The sequence below is a fragment of the Falco punctatus genome, assembly GCF_963210335.1.
Source record: "Falco punctatus genome assembly, chromosome: 9".
Classification (NCBI taxonomy): domain Eukaryota; kingdom Metazoa; phylum Chordata; class Aves; order Falconiformes; family Falconidae; genus Falco; species Falco punctatus.
Window position 1 is genome coordinate 37,721,637 of NC_137589.1, and position 25,899 is coordinate 37,747,535.

At 41.1% G+C, this 25,899-nt stretch overlaps 1 protein-coding gene and 1 long non-coding RNA gene across 5 annotated transcripts in view; one reads left to right on the forward strand and one right to left on the reverse strand.

The window, feature by feature from the left end:
• Positions 1-496: 496 nt before the first annotated feature.
• On the forward strand, positions 497-10,054 carry LOC308069262. The gene is made up of 2 exons (XR_013930328.1): positions 497-582; positions 725-10,054. It is a non-coding gene; the product is annotated as an uncharacterized lncRNA (long non-coding RNA).
• Positions 8,024-25,899, reverse strand: part of CACUL1 (CDK2 associated cullin domain 1) — a 55,798-nt gene continuing 37,922 nt past the window's right edge. For all 4 annotated transcript variants that reach the window (XM_080401254.1, XM_080401252.1, XM_080401255.1 and 1 more), the window contains 4 exons: positions 22,311-22,400; positions 17,912-18,050; positions 12,620-12,663; positions 8,024-11,469 (listed from right to left, as the gene is read on the reverse strand). In XM_080401254.1, coding sequence (XP_080257380.1) covers positions 11,429-11,469; positions 12,620-12,663; positions 17,912-18,050; positions 22,311-22,400 — 314 coding nt within the window. In that variant the 3' untranslated portion in view covers positions 8,024-11,428. The remainder of the gene's footprint in view (positions 11,470-12,619; positions 12,664-17,911; positions 18,051-22,310; positions 22,401-25,899) is intronic.

The window sequence follows — 25,899 nt, forward strand, 5'->3', positions numbered from 1 at the left end:
CAGCACGCTGCCGCTGTGGGACTGACGTGCCCACATGAAGTGCAATAGTAAGTTTAAACCTCACAACGTTGCCGTTAAGCTCACACTATAAAGCTCTTCCAGATAGCGTCGGTCTCTTCCTCCAGGGTCTATAAGCACATATTCATGTGGAATAGAAACTTGACAGGAGGAAAGACAAGCAGGTCAGGGTAGATGACCACAGCCTGCTGTACGAACGTGATCAGAAGCGCTGTGGATGCTTCCTGCATTCCTCCATCCAGCAGAATGACACTCAGCATGCGGAGGGCTGTACGTTGCTTCTGCTTGCTAGAAAAAGAGTGGCGGAGCTTCCCACGTGGCATACCGTTGGGATTTTTGTTTTAAGGCTCGACAACAGCTCAGGTAGGTTAGAAGGCATCACTCTTTCACCGTTAACGCGCTCGCCAGGAGGCTCTGCTCTCCCCAGCAATCACCGCAGGAGTTCGGGTTGGACAGCAAACGCCTATGTTAGATCAGATCACTTTTAATGACATTTTGTGCAATATTGCATTGTTACTCAAACCCACAGGCTTCTGTATATTCACCCAGAGGCCAGACGGCTCTGTTACCTGATGGAGAAATCAATCTATCCCATGCACTTAGAGGCCTGACAAGATATGATAAAGTTTGCCTCTTCTGCCCAAAGCAACTGGGCACTTACCCCATTTGCTCCTCAGCAGCACTGTATTTGCTGCCAGAGGGAGAGGGAACAGCCCAAAGACCACCTTGCAATCAAACGCAGAGTGTTTGGCAGGCATTGCAGACTAACCTCTTGTATTGCCACGTGATATATTTTCTTCAGGCTTTTCAGTACTGCCATCCCTCAGAAGCTGTGAGCACAGCCATTTGTTTTGGGCAAGCCTTTCCACCCTTCCATCACCAATGCTCAGAAAACACTGCAAACAAACTCAGCCCACATCATCTCCTTTACCATTTCTTGGTAAAGGAAATGATCTGTCATGAACTCTCCAAGACCCCAGTAGACTCTAATATCTTGCCTAATTTATTGTCTAACCAGTTTCTGTACGTCTGGATCCTTCACTTATGCCACTGTTCCACACAACATCCCTGTTCGGTTTGTGCATAATTTAAGGAACAGTCAAATGCCGTTTCCTTCCTTGCGCAAGAGTGGATGCAGCCGCATGTCTGAGCACTTTGCTGCACAAACACCTTGGGTCAAAACCGCAGCATTTGGTATTTTGCAGGGAAACCTCTGCCGAGTTCAGCAGGTGCAGAACTTCAACCCGTCTTTGTAACATCGGCATCCTTCACCGCTCTTTTTGTGCATCACCTTGTTTCACTGTTTTCCTTACAACTGCCACTTCATTTTGTGGTGCAAGCTTTGTTTGCAGCTTTATGGTTTAAAGAAACCCGAAGCATATTTTCTTATTAAATACAGACAAGAAAAAAAGTTACTCTGCGGCGAAACAAACCTCTGACATACTGAAGTAACAGCCAGCACTGCCTGACGGCTAGACATGTTCAACCCATCTTCAAGCATACAGATGTCCCAAAGCAATCTCTCTTGGTATCTTTCAGGAATCAGACAGATTACTGAAAGTTGGCTGTTTTTCTCCAACTTCCAGGAATTTTCCACCAAGTAGGAATAAGCCTTTCTGACCGCTCTGACTCAGAGTGAAAGGCAGAAGAAGTGACAGGTTTGGACAGCTTGAGAATAAAGCCAGAGAGAGTACACCTGCAAACGGCATCAACTTCATACATATTGAAGCAGACTACAAAAATGTGGCAGAAGAAGAAAATCATACATTGTAGGAACCCACAAATCAGGAGAACCTGATTGACAGCAGAGCAACAACTACAGAATAACAGACTAGAACGGCTGGTAGAAAACTTAAATATATATAAATGAATTCCCCCATTCCCGAGAAAGACTATGTTACACTGGAAGTACCGAAGATTTCAATTTGTTTTGAAACATCAAGCTGCTGATATTTCCATCTCTTCTGCAATATGACTATTAAAGAAAATTAAAATGCATCATTGCTAAATGATTGCCAGTACATCATCCATGCAGGAAAGAGAGAGAGAGATTAAAGCTGCTTTGACAACTGCAGCCTCACCCAAGCCGCAGAACTTTGCTTATGATAAACAGCCTACTCCTGAGCAGCGCTCAAGGCCAGCAGCCCAGAGGGAAAAGGGTACAGAGAGAACTTCAACACAGTGTAAAGGCTCTTCACAGCATATCTGGACAGCCAGCAGCAGAGATTGCCAAGCGGTTAAAACTGGCAAGATTACTAGACCCAGGGATATTCAGGTCATGTTATTTCTCCTTAGAAAGGGACAAAGAGACCACCTACCTTCACTGTTGTTCCTCTTTAACCAAGTAGTCTTGTCCTGTCCCATCCCTTGTCCTCACAGCATCTGCTTTTAGAGATGCAGAGTGTAGCCCAACGACCATGCCCTAGGGCTAGGAAGGGAAGATGGGGATTTGAACGTGCTCAGCATCTCCAGGTCAGAAGACACCAGAGAGCCAAAATAGAGACAATATTTGACAACCACATGGAAAATTACAAATTTCAGAGACAAGTCAGACAATATACTGGAGAAGCTGAAAACAGCTGAAATTGTGTCTATAGACACACACAAGTTTTGCATAATCTTAGTATGTGATCAAAGACAAGCACTTCCAAGTGCTGAAGTGCTCCTTCCTTCCTGTTCAGGAGCTGTCATGTTCAACACGACCTGGAAGTTTTATTATTAGCTCTTCACAACTCTGAAAATTCTCAGAGATTAGTATCTAGGGCTGAGCCAGTTATCTTCTGAAATTTATCCAGTCAAGAGAAGAATTATTTCTTCTGTATGAATATCACTATTTTGCTTTAAATTCAGTTTAGTTTTAATTTGACTGATATAAAAGTAAGCTAAACTACAATGTCTCCATTAAAAGCAGCCACATATGTTGGGTTTTTTTCTGTGCACATGTAGCCCACAGAAGAAGTAAAGAGAATAATGTGATAATAGCCAAAAGCGTTTGTATTCCACACAAGTGGAATTCATCAGACTAAAGCAAGCTTGAACTAAGTCACTGACGATGCAGACCAACAGAAAGTTAAATTATCTCCACTGGGAACTAACTTCACATGCATTATTTCTCAGGATGCCTTTAAAAATCAATACAGCTCTTGAAATACTTCAAATACAATCAAACATTGGCTGCAAAGTGGCTAAATCAATTTAAGAGTGGAAATTTGTTCTGCCCTGGGAATTGCTAAACAGAAACACAAGCACCATTTGGTGGTACAAGTAATAGCCATCCCGCCCAGCATAACACACACCTCCAGCCGGGCACAGCAGCGAGCAGCTCTTCCACCACCAGCACCTACATGCACGCTGGGGAATCCTGCTCTCCTCAGCATCCTTTTGTCAGCACGCAGCTCCACACATCGGACCATGTGGAAAAGTGCTCTCTCAGTCAAAAGCACAGCCACTGCTGCTCTGGCAGGGCACTAGTGCTGTGGTTTCACGATTCAGCTTTCTACCCCGTTCTTCCCCAAAGCCCAAGGGAGCTGTCCTTCCTACTCACTTATGTAAATACTAAGGACAACCTTTTGTTCCCCTGTTTATTAGGCAAACCGCCTACCAAGCCCAAAGGTTAGCTGCGGGCCATACACACAGTCATTAAATCTTTAATTAAAAACTTTACTGCAAGGCACAGAGCACACGGGCGAGGGCCTCAGGTAGCGCTGCGCACCCAGCCCACGCGCGCTGGGCAGGGACCCTCGGAGCAGCCTTGTCGATCCCGCGCAGGTTTCAGAAACAGAAAGGCACAGCTCTTCCTAGGAAAGAGCCCAGAGATGACCTGCTTCAGAGAGGGCACAGTGGCTTTGGTAAATATGCCTCAGAGGTGACTCCTGAAACCTGCTGATCACTGACTGTGGCTCGTTTTAACTAACAATCAAAGCCAAGCGCGATGACAGGCAATTTCAGTAACAAGGCACTAAAGCGCCCTGTAGGAGAAAGAGACCATTCTGCAGCAACAACTGCAGATGTCAAACCTCAGCCGGAGCAGCAGAATGGCTGCCGGCCTGCTCTGCTCGGTTTCCTTTGCTCGGTTTGGATCTTCAGACCCAAGTAGATTCTCCGAAGATGAGCAGTTGTGCTGGCAGGCAAAGGCACTCAGCCGGCTCGCTCTCCTCTCCTGCAGCAGCGAGTCATGAAGTGGCTCACAACTGGTTAGTCCGAGTTCTGAGAATCTGCAGCAGAGAAAGAGCAGCAGAAACTCTGCTAAATAAAAGAAACCAAATATTATCATGCTAAAAAAGTCTGCCTTGTTCCCTTTTACCCAAGGAAATCATCCTGATAATTCCCAATTCTTCAGCAGGATCAGAGTGTGACATCACAAATTCCCATTTGAACTCTCATCACCTGCGATGTCAGAGTTTGGACAGTTGAGCCTGTGCAGTGACACCACCATGCTAAAAGAGAGAGCTATAAAATATGAGTGATGAGGGCTTGCTTCAGTAGTTTGTAGCACGGATACATGGCTTTCTATGACGACAGACGTAGCTGAATTACATTCAACAAGCACGTGGCAACTGAGATCCTTTATATACACAGATTTCCACAGGGTGTTTGGTGAGCTCTCTCATCAAAAGCTCTTTACGAAAGCTACCACGAGATAATGGGGCAGCTTTTCCACATGAATAAATTGCCACTGGAAAGCTACAGAGCAGGAACTGACAGTGCTCACAACACAGAGAGGGCACCAGCAGAATTCCACAGCGCTGGGGTCATTCTAATTGCTGTGCTCATAAAAAGCTGAAAAAAAAGCATTGAGGTGAACAATGAAACGCAGAGTTCACGTGCCATCATCCAGGGAAGAAGAGGATTGACTACAAAGAGCTACAGGGCTTCATTTCACTATGCAATGGGGTGAGAGATACAGACTACATATGTTTATATTGACTGACAAAATGATGCATTGGGAAAACATGGTCCTCATTTTACTTCCACAAGGAGGAACTACTATTACCCACAAACTACTTCTGGGGATTACAACAGATAGCTTGAATAAGTGTTAGCTTGATACACAGCTTAAGAAAAGGCAAAGTCAATGCTGGGAATTAATAGAAAAGAAAGAATAAAATGTTATTATGCCAAATTACAAAAGAGGTAAAGGATCGTGTGTGTACTTTTTCAATTAACCACACATTCCTGGAAGGAAACATGAAGCTGAAATAGGCATGAAGAATTTAATTTTACTCGACAGGCCTCTCTCTCCTGCATATCTGTACCCAGTAACTACAACATTCTCTGAGGTAGAAGATTGAAGCCATAACTGGAAAGCACATCATCACTTGAACACACATTCAGAAGCTGTAACTAAGGGAAGAAATAGGATCATGAGATCGCTTAGATTACAAATAGATAATCACCAGGTATGATGCATCTCTGTATTTTAAGGGAAATGGTTCTATACCTCCGGTGACATTCTGCCAAAGATTCATTCCAACAGAGAAAACCATCAAAACTACATACCTGGAACAACTTGGGTTATCCAAGCAGCTGGGAACAGCAGGTGCCTGCTCTGTAAAGGCTTAGTACAAAAGTCATTAGTAAAAAGAACTAAACAGGCCTGTTTTCCTTCTGCTCTTGCATAGGTAGGCCAGGTCCTGTCTGGCAAGATCTGCTTCCTTCTCCTTTGATGAGACCGGTTCAACTACCAGCAAGCCACGGCTAGTAACAGAGACCCAAAAATGGAAATCATAAAGTATATCCATTTAGTGCTGTGCGGTACCTGTGGGAAAAATCTTTGGCTTCACATTGACCATACAGGGAATTTACGTTAGGCACCTTACAAATAGGTTACTTTTAAGATTTCATGCCTTGACCGATTTCAAATGTGAGTTGTATGTCACTGCACAGCCATTCCTGCTACGGGAACATGTTATTATGAATATAAAATGTGAATTTGCAGAGCATCGGCTATCCCATGGTAACTGACTGTAGAGTCTTTGGGCGTGTGCTCAAAGCACAATTCACTTCACAGTTGCTATATGCTTCTATAGGACAGTCACAGCATGAACCTAAGCGGATGGACCACCTCAGCTCTTCAGCAGTACACTCAGACTTGTCCTGACGATGTCTCTCATCCACAGGGTAACAGGTACCAACCATCCCAAGATGCTCATTTCTGAGCTGTTCTCTACACAAAATCATTCCATTTGCTGGTAGACGGCAAATGGTGCTAATAAACAAGTTACCTGCTGCCCTCTAATACTAAACCAGGATTGGCTGAAAAACAATACTAAAAAGGCAGCAAGTGCTATTACCTAAATCCATTCTGCTGTCATCATTAGGGGAGTCAACTTTCCTGTCCTGTGCTAATTAGATCAGTTAGCAGCAGCAAAGAAAGAGCAATAATAACCAACTGTACCTGGAGCATCCCAGGGACAGCCGGAAGGAATTTCCAAGTACTCCTTGCCTATGAAATTTTGGAATTCCCTTAAACCAGTCATTCAAGTTAGGTCAAGATACATGGGTTTAATCTTTCTACTCCCTCTAGCCAAGTACAAAGCACTTTGTCAAGGAGCTTTCAACTGAGGCCAAATCAGCTGTTTGTCTTGTTTCAGTAATGTAGGAACACTGATCTTCTGCACCTCCTGACGGAAGGCAAGGCTTCCCCTTGCACGGGATGCTGCTCCCCATTCAAAGCCAGTGTATTTCAGGGCTGATAAAGACAAAATTCAGATTCTCTGACCTTCTGTTAACAGGTGCTATGGGTATAAAAATACCTTGTTGGGGCAGTATCACACCAATTTACACTATAATAAGTAATGTCCCCTGGGAAAAAATAAACTTCCTCTGACCTGTAATTACCAGAATGACACCTGCTAGAGTAAGCCCATCCCTGGTTCACACCTTCCACGATTACCAATACCTGAGGTTTGTGAGCCTACCAAAAAGACCATTGTTTATCCCAGATTAAATCCATAATTAAAGTCTTGCTGTGCTGTAAGCATAGTGTACTCAATACAATTGACTGTCTTGCACCACGTTGCCTTGGAGACCAGTAGATAAAAATCAGACAGATGACCCATAGTCCTTTTCCTTGGAGGAGAGATTCCCTCTCCTCTACCAGCCAAAGAATATTTTGCAAGAAAGCTCTAGACTGAAAGATCAGAGTCTACCTGCAAATTGTCCTCTGTCTTGCCTAGAAATAAAAGACTGGATGGGACTGAGACCTCCGTTTCTTTTCACAAAAGTCTTAATAGTCATGGATGAAGATCAGACTCTGTGCTGAGCACATGCATGGTGGGACACGAGTACATGCTATAGCACTGACGTGACTCACATGCATCGGCCTAGCAAAGCAACTGCACTGCAGGACTCCCCCCTCCCCTGCTTACGCTCAGCCAAAGAACAGCACAGAGAAGGCTGCACCTCCTACTAGCAAAGCACGTGTGTCTGTTCCTGCAGACCCTCAGGTCTGAGTAAGCAGGGGACACAAAGCCTGACCATCTACATTTTTCCTGCCCAATGTTGGGAGCACAGTTTGCAGCTCGGTATTACACTATGCAAACATCTCCACAGAGATGCAGCGATCTTTAACGTACATTTAAAGGCTTCTAGTAGAGGTGCTCCAAGAGCAGTGAAGGAACTCTTCAGAGCAGCAAAGCAGACACCACTGATGCAAGCAAATACTACCATTAAGAAACTAATTTACAGTATTCAGCTCTGAATTTAAGTTTAAATGAGTCATCAACATAAGACAACCCTCAAAAAAGGAATTTTCAACTCAACTGGCATCAGCACAGTGACTTATCCCCACGTTATCACATTGTCCCAGCAGAGCAGAAAGGCAAGTACACTAACCCAAGCAGTAACGATTTCTCCCTAGCAGTACCTTTTGGTTGTGGTCAATTGATCCTAAAAGTCCCCACTCTGTGCTGCACTAAGTGCCCTCTGGGTATCTGGTGCATGTCAAGGCATCAAAAATCTTTGTTTTCTCTCTGCTGGAGCTGGGTTGAAGACAGGAGTCAAATTCAAGCAGTTGGTTTTTATTCCGTAGTTCTACAGAATAGTCCTTTCACTAGGGTTGGCACAGTGTACATGAAACATGTTTTTCAGTCGCTCAAAACATGGTCTTTGTAGTTTGGGTTTTTTTAACATGTAGAAAGTAAACAATCACGTCAGGGAAAAATTAAAAGCAATGAATCTGGCTGATCATATTTCTATCAAATGACAAGAGTCAAAACCTTTTGCTTCAAAAGATTCATCCACAAACACTTCCCCAACAACTGCAGAAAGGCATCAAGGAGATCCAACTGCAGAAGAGTTGAGTATTTATCTAGTTAGACCCCCACACACCTTCAATGTTTGTATCAAAGACCACCTTGACCATATATTGACAATGGCCTACCATTACAGTAGTCAGCAGGACTAATGTAAATATTCATCTTCCCAAATCAAGAAGTGAAATTAACCTAAAAATATTTTAATGTAGCAAGTTCGGCTATAGAACCAGTGCAACATAAAGAGGACACCCATTGTATAACCAACTTTACTGCTTAATCTTAACAGAGTAAGCTACAGGTGCAACGGATTTACCACAAGTTATTTGGTTAAATTAAATACTGCAGTTAGGATCATGCTGTTGGTGACTGTGGCTTTGCAGTACCAATGCTCAAGTTGGCTGAGTTAGTTTTACTGTAAGTAAAATGCAAGTTTACAGAGGAACAAAATAATTTAGTATAGTACGCTGTATTCTGTTTCATGCTCAGTCACAATGGTAACGCCTTTAACAGATAAACAATATTTCAGCATTGTGTTAATAATGCCAAAACACACAGGAATTTTAATGCCAAATTTACAACATAATACAGTGCTTAACAAACAGATTTCTCAAGTATGGTGGCCAAGTGAGAATGCTACACAGGACTGAGAAGCATCCAAGCGCTACTCAGTGAGTATGAAGCGAACCACGCTGACAGGAATGCTTTACCTTTTGATGGAATGACTGGTTTAGAAGTCTGTGTCCCAAACATAACACAATGTAAAATGAATGTTGAACCCTTGCCTCAAATATGAAGCAAAAGCACTACATGTTATTTACAAACTTGAACCAGTAAAACCACTTTAGGAACAGAAAAGAATTATGATCACTTGACAAAGATGACAGAGCTTGATTACTGTATTATGTGAACTAGAACGGTAATGAAGTTGTAAACAAACCAACCAAATTAGGTTAATGTATCTATTCTTAACTCAAGAATATTGTCATTTCAGCAGTGTTTTTTAAAGCTAAGGACACTATCAGAGACTTAAATTTTGTTTAAAACCAAAACTGATAAAAACCTGGAAGCTGGTAAATCATTTTTTGTTCCCTATTAGCCTTCATTAACTTCTCTACTGCATACTTCGGCCAAATTTTCAAACCCCCTGTTTTTATCTCATTCTGCTTCAACTTAAGTAGCTGATAGCAACATTGAAGCAAACACTACCAACACCTGAAAAATCTGTGCTCAGAGTGGTTTGGGTTTCCACTACTGGGGACGAGATCACACTGCTGGCAATATTCTACACAGAAAAAAACAAAACAAAAGCATTCATTTTTAATTTTAAAAGAAAACCTTCCTCCAAATTAAATAGGCTTTGCAAATATGCAAAGGAATATATAGGTAAATCAGACTTGGTCAATCACAGCAGTGTCGTCCTCATTCTTCCTCCCCACCACCCCCCGAACTAATGGCATTGCCAAAGTGGCTGACGTGAAACTGACAGAATTAAATTCATTTACATGAAGCCTGCATACAGAACAAAAAGAAAAAAAATCTTTGTCCCTGCCGCATCTATTTTTTTCTTTTTTCCTGCATTTTGTAATGAACCCATACAAGCATAAAGGGGGTTGTGTTGGTTTTTTGTGTTGTTTTTTTAAACGGGCATAAGAGTTGTGCAAGACAAAACTGAACAAACTTTTGTTTCACTTCAGAAATATTTTTATATTACCAACTCATTTCTCTTCGTAACTAAAGGTGATAAAAAATAAATCCATAGTAATAACAAAAAACAACCTGTATTCAAACTGCTTTTTCAAGTATGTTTCTCCCCTCATGAAAGAATCACATTGCTCATACTATTGATTAAAAACCATGTCACAATCACTAGGATTTAGACCATAGGTCCAGATCTCCTGGAACTGGGCTCAGCTGGATCTCCAGCTGAGTTTACACAAGACTGGAAGCAGGAGGCTGATGAGTACACATGCGTGTATTAGATCACTCCTCAACTCCCTCATTCCGACTACATCCACTAGCATACCCCCATCACATCCCTGAAACAGGAGAAATGGCACAGGAACCACAAAGTGATCATGGACAGGTACCATTGTTCGCTGATTAACCAGGTGCAAATCTGGTTTGTGCTGACAGAGATGCACTTTGCAGACCTACTTGACTGGAGAATTTTGCCCACAATGCTTCTACATAGCACAGCATAAAACACATCTTAGTATTTCATTCAGTCTGGAATTCACATCTCAATCTATTGCAATTATGGAAGCCAATAAAAAGTCAATGAGAGAGTTCTACAAGAGTTGGTCCCAGCATTAAACACTAATACATATGAAACATAAAAGGGGACAAACTTCCAAGTCATTATTAGTGATGGTGATATAGGTTCAACTTTTCTTCCTTCCTCCTTAAATTCACCTCCCATTAATGCAAGAGAAAAATGCAGCTTTGCAGCATGTTTGTTCGCATCAAGTTTTTCCTCAAGAACACATTTTGCAGTAACAAAATATGGTCTATAAAGTTGCAAAGTGCACAAGCTGAAGGCACAGAGTACAAACACATAGGAAAACAGATTTCAAAATACCAATTAAAAAAAAAAAGATAAAAGAAAAATCTGGAATTTTAAACTCCCTGACAGAAGATACATTTATATGGGACCAACTCTTAAAAGCTGACAATTTTTAAACTAACGAACAAATACTGCAAAATAACTTTATTCTTATTAAGTAAAAGCTCCAGAAAATACCTTGAAGTTTAAAAACTAATACACTGACGTGTTAACTAGTTTTAAGAATGTCCTTAATATTAAGAAAAGAGTGCAAAAAAGATTCTTCCATTCTAACACTTTTGGAAGCTGCTGATTTCGGCTGCCCATTTCCACTTTGAAAGGATTGTTTTTCAAGGTGCATTCCTCACAAAAATCGCAGAACATGAACTTGTTGATAGGCTAGACCAAGGGATCATGTCTTTCAAAGGTATCCCAATTGTAGCAGCAACTGACGTTTTATTATATAAAGAAGAAAGTCCAAAACTCTTCTTTGAGGCATAGTTCATGTCAGAGCTCAAGTATCAGCAGTCGCCAAAGGAGGCTCCAGATACCACCTGTGCTCCTCCAGTGTCTGTTCTGGCTAGAAATAGAAGCTGATCCAGTATATTCACTATCTGTACCCCCTGGAGCTTGCACAAGCTGACGAGCCATCTGAAATTATATAAAAAGTTCAAGAAATTCTCATATTAAACTTAGGGTTTTGCCTCCCTTCCCCCAGCAGCCCCAAAACCCAGCATTGCCTGCAAAATGTTAACAGTGCAAACAGAAGCTGATCTACCACATAAAACACCCATTCGTTCACTTTAGGTTGTAATAAGAATTCATCATAAAACTGGATGACATTTTATGGTAGGTAATAAAGCAAACATACTCAGCTGAAAGCACGGGAAGGAACTTGGTGGAAAGTATGTGGTAAAATGAACTGAAGTACACAATGCCAGGTATTCCCCAGTCCCCAAAGCCATTTAATGACAAACAGAACTTTGTACTTCAGTCCTAGCCTACAATGTATGGGACTAGAGTCTCTCGTGGCCAAATATTTAGTCAGCACAGAAGACAGGTCCTTTGGCTGACTGCATCCAAATTAGGGCTGTCTGGAGTAGAGCAACCAACTGAGTATGGAAACATCATTCATTTCTCCCTGCATCTCATCCCCCAGTTCCCTAATCTATACTGGGGGAGATTAACCGAGTAACAAAGTGAAGAACCTCACAGTTAAACATGCAGCAAGAAACTTCCATCTAAAAATGGAAGAGAACTTCCCTGCTCATGCCTCCAACATTTAGAGCCAAATACTGCCTGTAGTATCTCAATGCAGCTGGATCCCAGGTTGTATCAGACATGTAATTTAGGGTTCCAAGTTGAAAAGCACAAGCCCTCCAAACTCCCACAGAAACACACATCACTAGTGGGTGATTTATATCCAAGGTGGACTGGCTCATCATTTCATTGCCTGTTATGTGTATCCTGACCAGACAGAGTTGGGACAACTAAGTTCTTCAAACCTCAGCTTCCACTTAAATGATGTAGAAGTATCTTGGCCTCGGTAGCTGCTGGGGTATCTTACTACCTTACAGGTGGCTGTGGGACTCCAGCACAGTCAGCCAGGCTCTAAATCCAATAATTTTGTATTATTACTTAGAACGGTAAAGGTTACATTGGCAGACAAGCTAGCTACATGTGGACATGCAGCCTCTGACACTCCACCACCCCCGAGAACCCAAAGTCCACCACTACTTGTCTGTGCCCAAGCCATCAGGGACTGCAGCACACTGGAGGGCAGTGTTAGATGCATACTTACTGTAAGTTAACTCTTCTCCAGCTCTCTTGCGTGACTGGTCACCTCTAGGAAAGAAGGGGAAGAAAGGTATTTTCATGATAACCTGAACTAGCTGAAGATGTCTCTGCTCATTGCAGGCTAGATGACCTTTAAAAGGTCCCTTCCAACCCAAATCATTCTGTGATTTTAAAAAAGGGGAAAAAATAGTGAAATACCTCAGCACAATAATTGACTTTTATGGACTTTAGAAACAAAATGCAACCATAGTAGCAATAACATGTGACTGCAGAATCATCAATTTACTGAAACAGAAGTATAAGCTATATTTTACAGATTCAATTAGCTCACGCTTTTGTTAAAATTAGTAGGTTTGATTTTATACGATAGACTTCTACAAAATGAAGATGAGGAAAATTGCTCATATGCAGTGTAATCTCAAATTACGCATAAAATTGTCTTCAAACTCCTCAACCAAACCTTATAGAACTATGAAAAACTCTGCATCTATCGGTCTAAAGAGGGAAGATGCTCCTGAAAAATCCAACAATCAGACTCTACACAAGTCTGAGCTGACAGCATTCCCTCTTCAAGTAGAAGATTTAAGTAGCTATAGTTGTATAAACGCTGGTTAACATCATTGCTCCTAAAAACCCAATGTCAAATTCCCATCTATTTATAAAAATATTTTTCTTTTATCCTTGTACACACAAACTCTTAAAGATGGAAAATCTTAGTGCTTCACAAGTTTCTTGTGATGACAGCTATGCTACTGATACTGTTATATAAGAAAGAGATTCCAATGTATTTTCATCACAGTGGTTATAATTTCACAGTTATCTGCTGGTAGTTGGCAGAAATTGGGAGGTTTTTCTAATAATACAAAGTGTTCTTCCCTGAAACCACTCTCAAAGTGGTGCACTCACTGTATATGCCTTAATTAAGGTCTTTCACAAGAGAAACAGCACCAAGGAACTAGCTTGTCTTTCCACCTTCTGCAACGACAGTATTTAATAGCATTAATAAGCTGTTTCGGCTAGAACCCGACATGCCATTAATGCTGCTGAAGATGCTTCACTGTGCCATGTTCCTCATGCTCATTGTTGTAGGAAATGCAACAGCAAAGACATCATCATTTTTTAACTCAATTAGAGGAGAACAGATGACATTTCATACTAAGCCAGTAGAGAACAGACTGGGCACAGTACTTAGCAAAAGAAAAAAAAAAAACAACTTTTATACATCGTCCTGGCTTCAGCTGGGATAGAGTTAATTTTCTTCTCAGTAGCTGGTACAGTGCCCTGCTTTGTATTTGGTGTGAGAACAATGTTGATAACACACTAATGTTTTTAGTCGTTGCTGGGTAATGTTCATACTAAGTCAAGGATTTTTCAGCTTTTCAGGCCCTGCCAGAAACCTAGAGGGGCACAGGAAAATGGGAGGAGACAGAGCCATGACAGCTGACCCAAACTAGCCAAAGGGATATTCCATACCATGGGACATCATGCTGAGTATATAAACTGGGGGGAACTGGCTGGGGCTGGTGGATTGCTGCTGGGGAACTGCCTAGGCACTTGTCAGCAGGTGGTGAGCAACTGTACTGTGTACCACTTGGGTTTTTTTTCTCCCTTCCCTTCTCCCTCCTTTTCATTACAATTATTATTATTGGTTTGGTTTTTTCCCCTCTTATTTTAATTATTAAATTGTTCTTATCTCAACCCTTGAGTGCTACATTCTTTTCCGATTTTCCTCCCCATCCTTCTGGGGGTAGGGGGGAGTCTGGCTGGTGTCAAAACATGACAGTTCTTTTTGGCACCCAACATGGGGCACAAAGGGTTAAGATAACAACGGATCTGACTAGAGCGTGTTAAAATAAAATTGTTATAAGTATTCTTTGTATTGGTTAAATACTCACTGGCCTCATTATTTTCTTTTTTCTCTCAGCTGCTGCTCATGATCTCAGAGTTGCATTACGTACCTTACTTGCAGTATGTGTTCCTTGTGGTGCTCTTGATGGCCCATGGGGTCTGGGTTAAAGCCGTCATTGCACTGTCCTTCACAGTACTGGTTTATGATATGAAAATATTTACTGGCTGTGAAACTAATCTAGTTTGCATACTCAGTATTGCTGTCACCCCTGTTATTCAGGTGTTCTCTGGCAGGGATTATTGATAACTGCACCTTTAGCTTTTCCTTTTTGGAGAGCCAATCATGGAATCTACTTATATCTTCTCTCCCCACCACGTGCCCTCTGTGGTCCCACAGGTAAAACCACAGGGTACCCCATGGTGCGTACCTCCTAGATCCTCCCTCTCAGGCCGAAGGGAGCTTGCTCCTAATAGCTGAGACGTGCTAACAATGGTGGAAGCAACCACTAGATGGCTGGAAACACAGCCTGTGCCACTGCCTGGAACACTACCCCAGATCTTGAGAAATAAGCCTTACGGTGACACAGCACCCCAGAAAGAAATGAGTCAGACAAGGGAACTAGTTTCTGAAGCAACCTCATAGACACTTGGGCCAAAGTGCATGGCACTGAGTGGGTATATCACATCCCCTACCACACACCAGCCTCTGGGAAAATCAAACCATGTAACAGACTGTTAAAAACTACATAGAAAGCAGCGGGTGGTGGGACCATCAAACCTTGGGATACACATTTAGCAAAAGCCACCTGGTTAGTCAATGCCAGAGGATCTGCCAAGTGAGCTGGTCCTGCCCAATCTAAGCTTTTACCTACTGTAGAAGGGGATAAAGTTCCTGTAGTGTGCCTTAGAAAGATGCTTGGGAAAACAGTTTGGGGCAGTGCCCCGGGCAAGGGTAAGCTGATCCATGGGACTTGGTGCACTTGGTGAGTAATGTGGGAGGATGGGGAAAGTTTGATGTGTGCCTCAAGGGGATTTCGTTTTGGGTGAAAACAGCCAATTAATCAAATTGTGTGATGTGAATGGCTGGGCATCAGCAGGTGATGAGCAATTGCATTGTGCATCACTTGGGGTTTTTTTTCTCCCTTCCCTTTGGATTTTATTCCTCTCCCCTGCTCTCTCCTTTTCATTATAGTTATTGTTATTGGTTTAATTCCCCTCCTATTTTAATTATTAAACTGTTCTTATCACAACTTTGAGTTTTACATTCTTTTCCAATTCTACCCCTCATCCCTCTGGGGGTGGGAGAGAGTGAACAGCTGTGTGGTACTTAGTTTCTAGCTGGGGTTAATCCATGACATATATATATAAATATATATATAAAAAATTTATATGTGTGTGTGTAGGAATATAAACTCAGAAAAATTCTGTAAAGTTATAAATAAATATTATCTACGTTCATAACACAGGAAGAACCTTATTACATCGTGAGACACATTTCAAGGCAAAATGCATTTCAAATACCACTGCAAAATGTCATGTTGCAAACACATTACCTGTACTTCAGTCTTCTTTTACCTATGTCATTTTAATGATGACAGACTCTAACACTTTATATAGCCTCCATGTTTACCAGACTACAGTGACTCCCTGGTAGTACAACCATATAAAATATACTGTGCAAAACCTATTCAGAGACTAAAAGCATTCTACATAGCTTGCTTTCAGCTGATTATTGAAACAGCAGTTGCACAATAGTGGGCCAGTTCTAAGCCTACAAGGCACATCAAAACTCTTCACACGTCTAATATCCAGAGGATCCCATACTGCAGAAAGCCAAAAGGAAGAGGAACTCTTAGATTCTGCAAAGAGTATGCAACACAGAAACCTTGACTTAGTTCTTTCTTTTATGACTATCCTCAAGCCCTAATTTCTTCTTTGTCCCCATCTACAATACAGGACACAAATAGTTTCCTATGGATTTGCATTAGTTCCAGTGGTAGAGAATTACTTTTCTGGATGAAACAGGAGTTGCTAAAATATATTCTGAGGATCCCACCAAGTCTCTAACAACTAACAGCACCACAGAAGCATCTAGCCTTTGCAACGGTCAGTATCCTTCCTACTACTCTTTAGCCTTTTATACAGTATCCTCCTCACAGTACCAGCCAAAGAACTTCACAGCCAAGCTGACAAGCCTGTCTTATTCTCAGGTACTTAGTGGAAAAATGTTTTTGAAACATTATTTTTGTTGATATGGACTGCTACTACTCGAAACTTCATTTTAATTCTCCATGGACTGTTGAAATGCAGTTGTAAGCAGAACTACTGTAAGTCACCTACAAAACTAGTAAGACTGAAAGTTAAGGCTAAACTAAAAGTTCCTTTTTTTGTTTTGTTCTGTGCATTACGTTCTTTTGTCAGCATTATATGCCTACTCATTTTCAAAGTCTCAAAGTTTTATTTCTTGGGCCAAAAGCACTGCTTTTCTCAGCCAAAGTGCTTATGGCTTTGTTCTTAGTGTCTTAACTCACGCATATCTATCAAAAAATTATTTTTCTCATTGGAAAGCTTTACAAGGAGAGAGTTACAAAACCATTTCCATCAGTAGTAGAGTTCTGAAGCTCAATAATTGACCAAGCTCTGAAGAGAGAGATTACTTTGAAAGAAAATACAGGATTATATCTAATAGTAAACATACCCCCATCTAGTAGGTGTTCAAACTACAGGACCAGGTTCTCATTGTTGCACAAGTAACAGGAAAGATTATGTTCTCTCTTCATGCAGAAGCTTGGGAACAGAGCGCAACAGACTCCCCAGTCTGATCTTAGATTGTCAAACTACTGCAAAAGTGATAGACTACTGTGGTGAAAGCACTGTGTTTCTGTCTGGTGATTAAACAGCAGAGCACAGAGCAACAGCCACTGCCCAGGGTGAACAATACAGGATATGAACATTTTCCACTGTCTCTTTTACTGTTTGTTCTTCCCCACCCCCCTTCATTACTTGGAAGATAAATACCTATTTAAAATAAACACTCGTCTGTATAAATAGCTCTGAAAGTGGAGTAAGAAGTCATCAACTGACATTTTCAGAGGCATCATGAGAAAAAAGTAAGCTTACAGAAAATAAACGGCCAAAGTAAAGGCTGAACAAAAGCATGATCATGCATTAGAAGACAATCAAAACACAGCGATGCATGAACTGTAAGTAATCTGTTTCATGAAAATATGTCAAGACTTCAAATAGTTTACTTTTTGGTACCATCTGCAGGGTTGGTAGTGCTCAAAACATCTGGAATGTTTCCCATACTTCAGATACGTGATGATACTCCAGATGGGAAGGTTATTTATTAATTCTTGAATTATTTCTTCAGGATTTTTAGGTGTATCTGGTTTTACCATTTCAGCACTGTCCAGCTCAATTACTACTTCAGACTAATAATTATTACCTAGTAAATCCATTCTGCATAAGCTCTCTTTGAAGTTTCTGGTCTTGAGCAGCATACTCCTGAAGCTCAGATTCCACAGCAGGGGGTAGGATATTTGGGATGAATTTAGAAAATAAAGCTGGTGCCATCTGTACCCATTCTGTAGAAAAAGGAAAAGCAACAAAACAGGTGGAAGGGATTTTATGAAAATTTTACTCTTTGACAAATGTAACTTTGCTCTATTTTAAATACATTTTAGGATCCTGAATTAAAAAAAACAAAACAACAACAAACAAAAAAAATCCCAAAACCATCCCCAAAAGCCACAGAAACCAAGCTTTAAAGCAGAACAAATAATCGGCCTGTTAAAATCAGATGTTTACATGTAGATAAAGTAATTACTTTTTGTCATCAACCTCATCACCAAACTGAAATTCAGTTCTTGCTGCATCTCACAGGGCCTGCTGAGTCTCTGGGCACTCTCAAGGACAGGCACTGATGATCAGCAAATTCACCTTGATAATCAGATCACTTGTAACACTTCACTCCAGGAAGCATATTCACAAAGCTTACACCTCTCTTCCCTGAGCCTTACTTCTAGAAAGTACAGTAGTATCACCATACAATCCTGCTTCTCCGTTCCCCATTACAAATTAATGCAATTCTCTCGTGATCTTCCAAAGCTTAGATGAACACTTTTTAAACGTTCATGATATAATTTTAACCTGTATTAATTCAGCTTCAGGATAGAAATGTGATTTAATTTAACTACACTGAACATTGCCTTACAAGAGCAAGACAAGAGCAAGACTTAGCGCTGCTTCAAGGCTGATTATAACAAACACAGAAGACTGAGCAAAGAATGCAATTAGATTTTATCCAGTTCCCACATTTACTTGGTTGATGCCAAGCTTCAACAGTTTTTTCAATGAGCAAACTCACTAAACAATCATTGCCAGTATACAGGTGGTTTAAACAAAATCCAGTGCACTAGCCTCACTCATTACAGAGTGATTTAAGTTGGAAAATACTTTTAAGATCATCAAGTCCAACCATTAACCTACCACGCCCAAGTCCACCTCTATCTAATCCATGTCCCTAAGTGCCACATCTACACACCTTTTAAATATCTCCAGGGATGGGGACTCAACCACTTCCCTGGGCAGCATATTCAAGTGCTTCACAACCCTTCTGGTGAAGATTTTTTTCCTAATATCGAATCTAAACCTCCCCCAGTGGAGGTTTATGACCTGGGGCCATTTCCTCTTGCCCTGTTGCTTGTTACTTGGGAGAAGCAGCCGATTCCCACCTCGCTACAGCCTCCTGTCAGGGAGCTGCAGAGAGCGGCAAGGTCCCCCCTGAACCTCCTTTTCTCCAGGCTGAACAACCCCAGTTCCCTCAGCCGCTCCTCACCAGCCTTGTGCTCCAGCCCCTTCCCCAGCCCTGCTGCCCGGCTCTGGACACGCTGCAGCCCCTCCATGTCCCTCTTGTCGTGCGGGGCCCAGAACTGAGCCCAGGGTTCGAGGTGCGGCCCCACCAGTGCCGAGTACAGGGGGACGGTCACTGTCCTGGTCCTGCTGGCCACACTATTTCAGATACAAGCCAGGGTGCTGTTGGCCCCCTTGCCCCCCTGGGCACCCTGCTGGCTCCTGCCCAGCCGGCCGTCAGCCAGCCCCCCCAGGCCCTTTCCCCCCAGGCAGCTCCCAGCCCCCTGCCCCAGCCCGCAGCGCTGCCTGGGGCTGGTGTGACCCACGGGCAGGGCCCGGCACTGAGCCTGGTTGAACCTCATGCAAGTGGCCCCGGCACATCGGCCCGGCCTGCCCAGACCCCCCTGCAGAGCCCCCTGCCCCCCGGCAGGTCAGCACTGACGCCCCTCGTCCAGATAATCAATAAAGATATTAAGCAGAACCGAGCCCTGGGGAACACCACTTGTGACCAGCCACCAATGGGAGGTAACTCCATTCACCACCACTCTTCAGGCCCTGACATCCAGCCAATTTTTTACCCAGCAAAGCACACACCTGTCCAAGCCATGAGCAGCCAGTTTCTCCAGGAAAATCCTGTGGGAAACTGTGTCAAAGGCTTTACTAAGGTCCAGGTTGACAACATCCATAGCCTTTCCCTCATCCACGAAGCAGGTCACCTTGTTGAAGAAGGAAATCAGGTTTGTCAAGCAGGACCTGCCTTTCACAAGCCCAGTCTGGCTGGGTCCGATGCCCCAGTTGTCCTGCATGTGCTGCATGACGGCCCTCAGGATGAGCTGCTCCATAACCTTCCCTGGCACCTGTTCCCCCAGATCATAGCACCACTCAAAACCAAAAAAAACCCCAACCAACAAAAACCCCAAACCCTCTACAGACATGAAATGGTACTTTTCATCTCATGAAATACAGTAAAAAGGTACATGTAGAATGTGTTCCCTACCAAAAGGCTACTGCTACTGAATAACTGAGCCAAGCCAAGAAACTGACTTGGAATTCACAACATGAAATACTGAGGTAGGGTATTTCATGCCTCTGAGAGATCATTATAGGCGAGGTGAAAAAAGCATTTCACATTAAATCCAAGTGGGCCAGCTAGCAGCCTGAGCATCTGTCCAGGCTTCAGTGTTTTCTACTGCAGCCACCATGTGCTGGAGTTAGAATTAGAAGACAGCCTTTTCTGCAACGTTTGAATCTAACGGCTGTCAAGTATCTCCAACTTGAAGACAAAATAAAAGAAGAGAAAGAGAAGAGAAAGCTCACGGCCACCAGCCACATCAGCATTGCTTCTCCTCTTGCTCTCTGCACTGCCTAAACAGATGCTTCCCAGTGCTGCTCTAATCCCTGAGCATCTCCCACTGGCCACATTTTTTGCTTTACTTTCCCAGTCATCTGCTCACCAGTCCCCATGATACATCCAACAGAGTATATCCCATGGAGTAAGTGAGAAGCACTACCTCAGAGGAACTCTTGCCTTAATTGTTTCAGAATTCATCCTCAAAAACCAGCACCACCAAAGAACAGCCTTTTACATCAAGAAGTCTATCCTGTGCTCTTCTGATTGGAATAACATTAAAATTCCTCATTTTCTCAGAGGCTGAGAAGTTTGAGAGGCAGGTAATTAAAGCAAATGTCTATCTGTTTAAGCAACAGCTTAAAGGCAGTCACTTGGGTCTTCCTACCCAGCTGTGGAAAGGCAGATAATCACAAATTGAAGGAACAATATTTATAGTTAAATATCTTACACACATAAGGCAATTATTCCAAATCTGATTAGGCCCATGATACCAACCCACGCCAGTTTCTACTGTGTTGTGAAGTATACAGCAAGACAGGGATCATATGAAATTGAAAACTGGGAAATCACAAGTCCATCATCTACAATATTAAGTGCAGTAAAAGAAAATCACACTGAGCTACTTGCAAAAGAATTATACTTTTATACTTATGTATACACCCTTACTTTCTTTGGTACTGAACAGTTCATAAAAATGAAATTAATATTGCCTTAAAAATGATGGTGCAATGTTAATTTTGCTGTTGTAAAAATAATCCTTGCCTAAAGTGCTTTATCCAAGCATTTTATAAACAGAGACTCCACCCCATTCCTGGCTCGTACACATGCTAAACATTGCACTAAAACTTTCTGTAAAGCTTTCCCACCCTCATTTCTATTTCTATAAATGGGGATTGCAAAGCAAAGCTAGACTGAAGCTTAGACATCATCCTCTCTGTCACACCAAGAAGAAAGTATCAGTATTGTAAAATGAAGAGAAGCAGGTACTATTTATTTATGGATATTCTGAATACTTCCTGTTTCTAAAGTCTTTTCAAACACAGGCTAGAGCTCTACTCAGTTCTCCAAAACTTACAGAACCAAAGATTTTGATACCAAATTTATTAAAAACTGCAACACTATTTTCCTTTCAATATAACTGTTGCTGCACAAGAGGTCATGATGTACTCAGAAATTAAATTAAGCTCTTCTGTGAAATATCATCAACCAAATAATAGCTTCATAGACGAAACGGTCATTCATCTCATGTCAAAGATCTGGCTGTTCTAAGTGTGACTCAATATAATTTTCACCATTTCAGTACTTCTAAACTTCTGCCACGACTGACTCATTAAACAGCGTTTTTTATTTCCACAGAGCAAAAGTAGTAAATCTTCCCTTTGACTCCAGAGCAGAGGCTTTGTTTTTTTTAAAAATGACTTTGGTATTCACATGGTACCGTGTGCAGGTAACAGAGATGGGCAACAATAAGAACCAGGGCCTTTGGATAGTAGAATTATAGATAGAAGCATTACAATGGACAGAACAGAACACACATTCGTTTGTTAAACATGCATTAGATAGATGGCGACCACATACATATTTAGGAAAATATATCACAACCAAAGTATGAGTGACTCCTGGAAATATTTTTCTTTTTTACCTGGTCGTAGTGTATACAGGCCTTTCACAATATTTGCCATGGTTGAAGGAGTTATTTGAAACGGTGTTGACTGAGCTTCCAAAAGTAAAGCTGAAATAAAATTAAGAGAATTAGCAGTTTTTCTAATCAAGAAATAGCAACTCTTACACATACATTTTTGTATCAAAGAAATACAGTAGCTGTACTTTTTTTGCTATCTGATGTCCTGACAAAGGAAACATACAGGTACCTGATTGACAATTTAGTTCTTAAGAGTAATAACACTTCAGCTTTAAATAGACATTCTGTTCAGATTATGTGATGAAAATGTGAAATAAGTTATTTTTCATCCATTTTCAGACAAGCAGCAGGAGTTGCAAGAAAAAACCGAGCCACTGATGGCTCTAAGTATTCTGATGCAGAACTGAAGCAAACAATTTATTTTTAGAAGCACACTCATACTGTGTGCGCTAAACACCTGGAGATCCACAAATCCTTGCCTTACAGTACTTAGAATCTTGTACATAAACCTAAGGATGGATTGAAAGTCTGAATTAAGTACAAGTAGTGTTAAAAAATAAGTAAATAATCATATATGAAAAGTTGTTTTTCTGAACACAAGTGAATATCTTTATTTCATTCTTGTATCTTCTGTAGTAAACATTGCAATAATTGCATCTTCCACTTGTGGAAAAACCTGCCAATACACGTTTACTGCTTATATTACAATATCCAGCCCTTTATCTTGCCTTGTATGTACAAACCTCAAATACGTGCATTTGAATTACAGAAACACCAAAAAAGAGAAAATAAATCAGTAAGGTTTAAATCAACTGCTGCCTCTCAGTTTTTATTCCTCTACAAAAAGGCTTGAGTAATATATACACCTTTCTGTACCTTTCTGTACTACACGGAGAACTGACTCTTAGAATTCTACCTAAAGGGCATGTTTCTTGTGTTTACATTGTAGAGACTTCTTTTTAAGCTTCAGAGCATCTCCAGTTCTAGCTTCAGCATCTGCCACTACAGTATTTACCACAAAAAAAAATATCTTTAGTAGCATGTTCTTCTCTTTCTGAAACTGTTTATGTGGCTCATATAATAGGGTGATCAAAAAATAAAGTATTTCTTCTAACCGTCAAGTAATCAAAGTTGTTATATTTAACTGCTATAGATGAATTTATTTTAAAAAGAACCATCTTAAAAGTGCTTGCTCATTTCAGCTGAAGCCTTGAGGGGGGTGAAGAGCCTGTGATTTGTTTTGTAATGACATATTTACAGCCTCTTCCCTAAAGATTTTTCAAACAGCCTCTTGACAGCCAAGAAAGATGCACATCATACAGGACATAATGCTTTATAAGGAAGATATGAGACAGTAATGCATAATCCAAACAATGTGTGTGTATACATATACATATTTAATTAGACTGGAGCTACTTCAGCCCAAGCTTCACCGATAGGTTTGCGAAGCATACAGTTCTCTGGACATTTGTTCTTTGTATGCAGGCATCAAATTATATTCCTAAAATATGTATAACAAATTATTTAAATGAAAATAAGCCTAGGAATTAATACTGACACAGACCATGAAGTCCAGAGTTAAAAGTCCCTTAACATTTTGAAAGACGTTAAGAAAATAAACATAGCTTCTTGATTTTATTCCTGATAAACTGAAAATTGTGCTCTCAGTAGTGTCCAAGTTATAACTAGCAAAATGAATTACAAAATATTTCAGAAGCTACTTTATATAACTGTACATGTATAGGACATACTGTGGGAGAGAAAGATGTCATTTGGAGTTGCTCTGGGGACAAACACAAGCATTAACAGAAGCTGTCCAAAACTACATAACTAATTAGAGGGCATTGACTACTTGGATACCTCTGAGGAAACAGAAAATTGCAAGCCACACTTATCCCATCTACAGATGAAACATGAAATACAGTGCCTATACTCTGAGCAGTCGTATGTACGGTCAGCTTTCATTTTTTAATTTTTTTTTTTTTTGTGAGAGAGAACAAGTAGATGGCAGAGAAACAAAACTTTTATTTTATGGTATATAAGAACCAAAGGCAAGAGGTGATGAGTAAATCAGACTGGTGGCCCACCTCATTTCTGTCAGACCATGGTATTGGAGACACGCTAGAGATGCAAGATGCTCCACCTTTTATTCTTCCCTTCCAGCTAATGGAAACCCCCACAGCATTCCCATAAGGAGTCCCCGTAACATGCTCAAGGTGCTGACCAACCAAATTATTTGTAGAAGCAACAGTTTAAGAGGATGTTCCATATCTTCAGGATAGTTCACCATCATAAACATGCAATACTATTTGTTACTTTAAGGTAATATTCACTCATGAAGCTCATTTCACTAGGGATCCCTTGAGATAACACGAACAGATATATTTGCAAAACAAAGCAAGTATAATGAGCAGCCACTTGCTTTTGTTCTAGGTTACTGACCACATTACCTGGCATTAGAAACAGATTGTATGAATAGAATCAGTGGAAGAATACACCTGGAGATCAATCCTACAGAAATATCTTCTTCACCACTTCATTGCAGCTTCAGAAATTAACGTTTCTTATCTTTCTGCAACTGACTACACCACACACTACAATGCAAACTGCAGTTAACGCATACAGGTATGATGGTATTATCTTCAAGAACAATATAACAAAGTAATGCATATATTTCCTGTTACTAATAAAGAAAACTAAAAGAATATACTATTCATTAAACCATACAGTATAAACTAATCCAGCCTACACGTTTTCCAGAAGCTAGACATTGATACCTGAAGAATAAATAGCACTCCTGTAGAACATGCATTTTCAGAATGACCTCCATAAGAACGAACAAGACTACTCTGGATAGAAGTGAAAAATCTCAGTGCAAGTTTATAGACAAAGATTTAAATAAATAAAAGATGTAAAACTTCCTCACGCACAAATTCATCTTCAGTTTTGCAGCGAAACTACATGAACATTCAATCCTGTATTACTTCTTAAGAGAGGGTCACTTAAACTCAAGGAATAGAAACAGCTGTGCTAGACATACTGAAGTTACCTGTTATTTTACAATCTTACAAAAGTCCTCCAAATACTACGGCTTTGGCTCTAGCCTTATTAGAATAATTAATGAGACTCTACACACAGAAGTTGCACAGATTCCTTCTACCTACTCCCAGAAGCTCCACCTGCAGCACTTACAAAGACAGAGCAGGGTGAGGCAGAACAAAACTAAGCCTCAGATGAATGACAGTGGTAATGACACTATGATACTATCTGATCACCTCCACAGCGTTTATGAACTAATATTGCATTCTACAGACTAAGTAACCAATATGAAAATAAGTTAATTAACCTGCAAATAGTCTTGAAAATAACTCACGGCAGAATCAAAGAAGAGAAGTGTGGGTTCCCATGATAAAATGTTTTAATTGCAGAAAAGATACAAGATGCTTTGAAATATTGTCGAACTGAGGTAAGACAATACCCAGCATGGCCTCAGGATTTTTTTGAGGGATGGTGGAGTAAGTGAGGTATGAACCTGCAGCACTTCAGGCACTGCAGTAACTGAGTTACTCCATTACTGCACAGTAACGCT